The 3,507-nt window shown below is 51.5% G+C and overlaps 1 protein-coding gene across 1 annotated transcript in view; it reads left to right on the plus strand.

The window, feature by feature from the left end:
* The first annotated feature begins 1,444 nt into the window (after nucleotides 1-1,444).
* SLC27A1 (solute carrier family 27 (fatty acid transporter), member 1) overlaps nucleotides 1,445-3,507 on the plus strand; it is an 8,516-nt gene continuing 6,453 nt past the window's right edge. Inside the window, 3 exon segments of the mRNA XM_010020980.1 lie at nucleotides 1,445-1,832; nucleotides 2,382-2,543; nucleotides 3,468-3,504. Coding sequence (XP_010019282.1) covers nucleotides 1,511-1,832; nucleotides 2,382-2,543; nucleotides 3,468-3,504 — 521 coding nt within the window. The 5' untranslated portion in view covers nucleotides 1,445-1,510.

Consider the following 3,507-nt stretch of genomic DNA (forward strand, 5'->3'; position numbering starts at 1 on the left):
TGTGCCTTTATTGCGGAGGATTCCAGGCTCCGGCCGTTGCCAGCTTCTCTGGGGCTGTCACTGCGCTTGAAGAGCTGCTTCCTCCCGATGGCCCGGCAAGCTGGGAATAATGTCAGGGAATAAAGTGGCCAGATGAAAGCCCTTTGAGTGTGTGGAAAGTGCAGCTGAGCGCTGAAAAGGCTCCTCTGTTCCCTGCTTGGCACAGGGCAGGCTCAGGTCCCCGTGAAAGCCCAGCTCTGCCTGGCCGCTGCCAACAGCTCGTCTCTGAAATGCCCTTCCCCCTCTGGTGGGGCTTTGTCCAGCCCCTGCACTTGACATTCAGCTTGGAGAGTTGCGGGGCTTTTAAAGCGCTAATATTAAATGACCTTTGGAGGTTCTGGGGATCTTTCCAAGCCCCTTATTGCACAACAGTTTCCTAATTTAATGCTGGAAAAATACTGCCTACTTCTGGGAAGGAAACAGGATCTGTTCCGTGTACCCAGACCTGCTGTTGTCCTCATTTTGGTGTTCTGGTATTCTTTAATGAATTCATTCTCATATCTAAGTTGTAGCCGGCAGCCAAAGCACCCCCTAAAGACAGTGAAGTGAGACAGCTGAAGTTCAGACAGCAACTTGCCATCCAGCTTGAACTGTGTCGAGGTTTGACTTGCAGCTGCCGCCTTGGAGACTTCTAATGACCGTAAATTTTAAACCATAAATTCCAAAATCACAAATTAGGGAAGGAAAAGCTCCACCTCATTGGCACAATCGCCTTTGTTCTGGCATTGAGCAGGGTGTTGCGTAGCCACGTAGCAGTTCTTCTTGGTAAGGTAGCCCTGGCTTTCAAGGAGCTTGCCCAACAATAGCAGCAGTAATAATAATCTGTTACATTCTAGATCAATATGTGATATTTTAGATGGGAATTGTTATGGTGATAAATCTCTGGCTGGTGGTATTCAGGCAGCCTGGCTTCCTTTCATCCCGGGACTGCGGCAGGGATGGAGTCACAGGAGGATGCTCCTGCTTGCAGGGGGAAGGAGAAACCTTTGGCTTTGGTTTTCGGAAGCTGAGGCCACTTGTTATCAAAGGGTCAGGATGGCTTTGGCCTTTCCATGCTTTTGGAGCCACAAGCGTGCTCCTTCATACAAAGGTGCTGCAGATTAAACTGGCAAGAACGACACTTCCCATGGGAAGCATGTTTGCTTCCTGTGTAGGTGAAAGGTTGCCAAGTCTTTTTTCCTTTTAGGATGGCAGAATATATTGTTAAAAGATGTCATTTACCCTCTTTAATGGGCTTGTTTGAAGCGGCATCAACGTGAAGATGGATTCCCTGTGGTTTATAGCATGGAAAGCTCCAGAACAGTTGCTGTATCCTCTTTATTTGCCATAATACGAACATCTTCCCCAGTGCAGCAGGGATTAGAAGTTCCATTTCGTTGTGCTTTGTCTCTGCTGCAGCGGCCTCTCGGTGCTCTTACGTGTCAAGTACAAGCTGCGACAGCTTCAGAAAGCCAAAAGCACCGTCCCCAAGATGTTCCAGGAGGTTGTCCTCAGGCACCCTGACAAAGTGGCCCTGATTTACGAAGCCACTGGCGAGCAGTGGACCTTCAGGAGGCTGGATGAGTACTCCAACGCCGTGGCCAACTGCTTCTACCAGCAAGGTTTCCGGGTGGGGGACGTCATCGCCATCTTCATGGAGAGTCGCCCCGAATTCGTTGGCCTCTGGCTGGGGATGGCAAAGATCGGCCTCGAGGCAGCTCTCATCAACTTCAACCTGCGCCTCGATTCCCTGGTTTACTGCGTGAGGACCTCGGGGGCCAAAGCTGTCATCTTCGGAGGGGAGCTGTCCTCAGGTGGGTCACTCACCGTGTGGTCACTCCCGAGCTCCTCGCTTGGGCGGGATGAGGCAGAGCTCGAGTAAGCAAAACCCCCAAAGGCAGCTGGAGGCATGAAAAGTTCGGGAGGTTCATAAATGTCCTGGTTACAAAAGGTAGAATGGGTTGGGTTAAAGGGGCCTTAAAGCCCATCCAGCTCCAACCCCCTGCCCAGGGCAGGGACACATCACACTAGAGCAGGTTGCTCCAAGCCCCTGTGTCCTTGAACACTGCCAGGGATGGGGCAGCCAAACCTCCCTTCAACCCATTCCGGTGTCCCACCACCCTCCCAGGGAAGAGCTTCTGACTCAGAGCTCATCTCCATCTCCCCTCTGGCAGGTTAAAGCCATTCCCCCTGGCCTGTCCCTCCACCCCTTGTCTAAACCCCCTCTCCAGGTTTCTTGTTGGCCCCTTTATGTTTTGGAAGACCTGTGGATCTGGGGCACAAGCAGCTGCTGAACAGGTTAGTTTTGCCACTGCCTGGAGCGTTCTGGTTGTGTTGCAAAAATGACTTGCTTTGTCTTGCAGCAATATGTGAAGTGAATGGGATGCTGGGGAAGAACATGGCAAAGTTCTGCTCTGGGGACTACAACCCAGCTGTTGTTCCTGTGGAGACCAGGCATCTCGATCCTCTCCTGAGCACTGCCTCGAAGTCAGCCCCAACTCAGATTCCAGGCAAAGGTTTAGATGGTAATAAAGGCTTCTGCGTCCTCGGTGCGACGTGTGTGACAGCAAAGCAAGGACGCAGCAAGGTGGAGGGAATGAATCCACCACTTTGGGCTCACAAATAGAAGAAGGGAGGGGAAAAAAGAGGAAACAAACCCCAAATCCTGGTTCCAGGGGCTCTGCGTTCAGTTTCTCATTCTCTGCAACTCCCAAGCTTTACATAAGGAACCTTCAGTAGCTGAAGGAGGGAGATTGGTGCCTTCCCAAAGGCAACCCGCTGGCGACAGGGGAGCAGGGATGTGGGGGTGAAGCAGGCAGCGTGCTGGCAGTTCATCTCTAGCGTTTAAGAGCCCCCACAATGGGGGAATGAACATCTTTCCTCACTTGTGGGCAAGGGACACCTTTCCTGGCTTGTGAGGATGAGCATTGCTGGGGTTGGGATTCGGGAGAGAGAAGATGCCAAGTGGCCTCCAGGCTGGATTTCACACTTTAAGACAACTAAGAGCATCTGAGAACCCTGAGGCATGAGACTCACTTTGGTCCTTCCTTTACAGTAGGAGAAATGATGCTGCTAAAGAGGCTTTTCCTTTGGGTTATGTATTTTAAGCACTGGATACCTGCCCTACCATCAGCCACAGGTTGAGACTTACCTTCTTGATTGATTTGGAATTAAAGTTGAACCTGGAGGAGCTGATCTAGTCCCAGGACAACTTGTGTGAAGGTACAGAGGTCGTGTCCTCGGAGCTCTGCACCCTCCTTGTACACGTGCCTGTAGCTGCTGGTATGGACAGCACGCAGGTTGTCCATCAGGCTGCAGCTCCACGTTAGCAGCTCAAAAAGCTGTCCCTCAGCTGCTGTGAACAAAGCCAAAAACACCAACCAAAGGCTGTGGGGATCTTCTCAGGCAGCTGAGAACACTCTGTCTGATGCCTCTTTCCATTCTTCTAGATCGCCTCTTCTACATCTACACTTCAGGAACAACAGGAAT

Source organism: Nestor notabilis, unplaced genomic scaffold (assembly GCF_000696875.1).
Source record: "Nestor notabilis isolate BGI_N333 unplaced genomic scaffold, ASM69687v1 scaffold13888, whole genome shotgun sequence".
In the NCBI taxonomy this organism is placed as follows: domain Eukaryota; kingdom Metazoa; phylum Chordata; class Aves; order Psittaciformes; family Psittacidae; genus Nestor; species Nestor notabilis.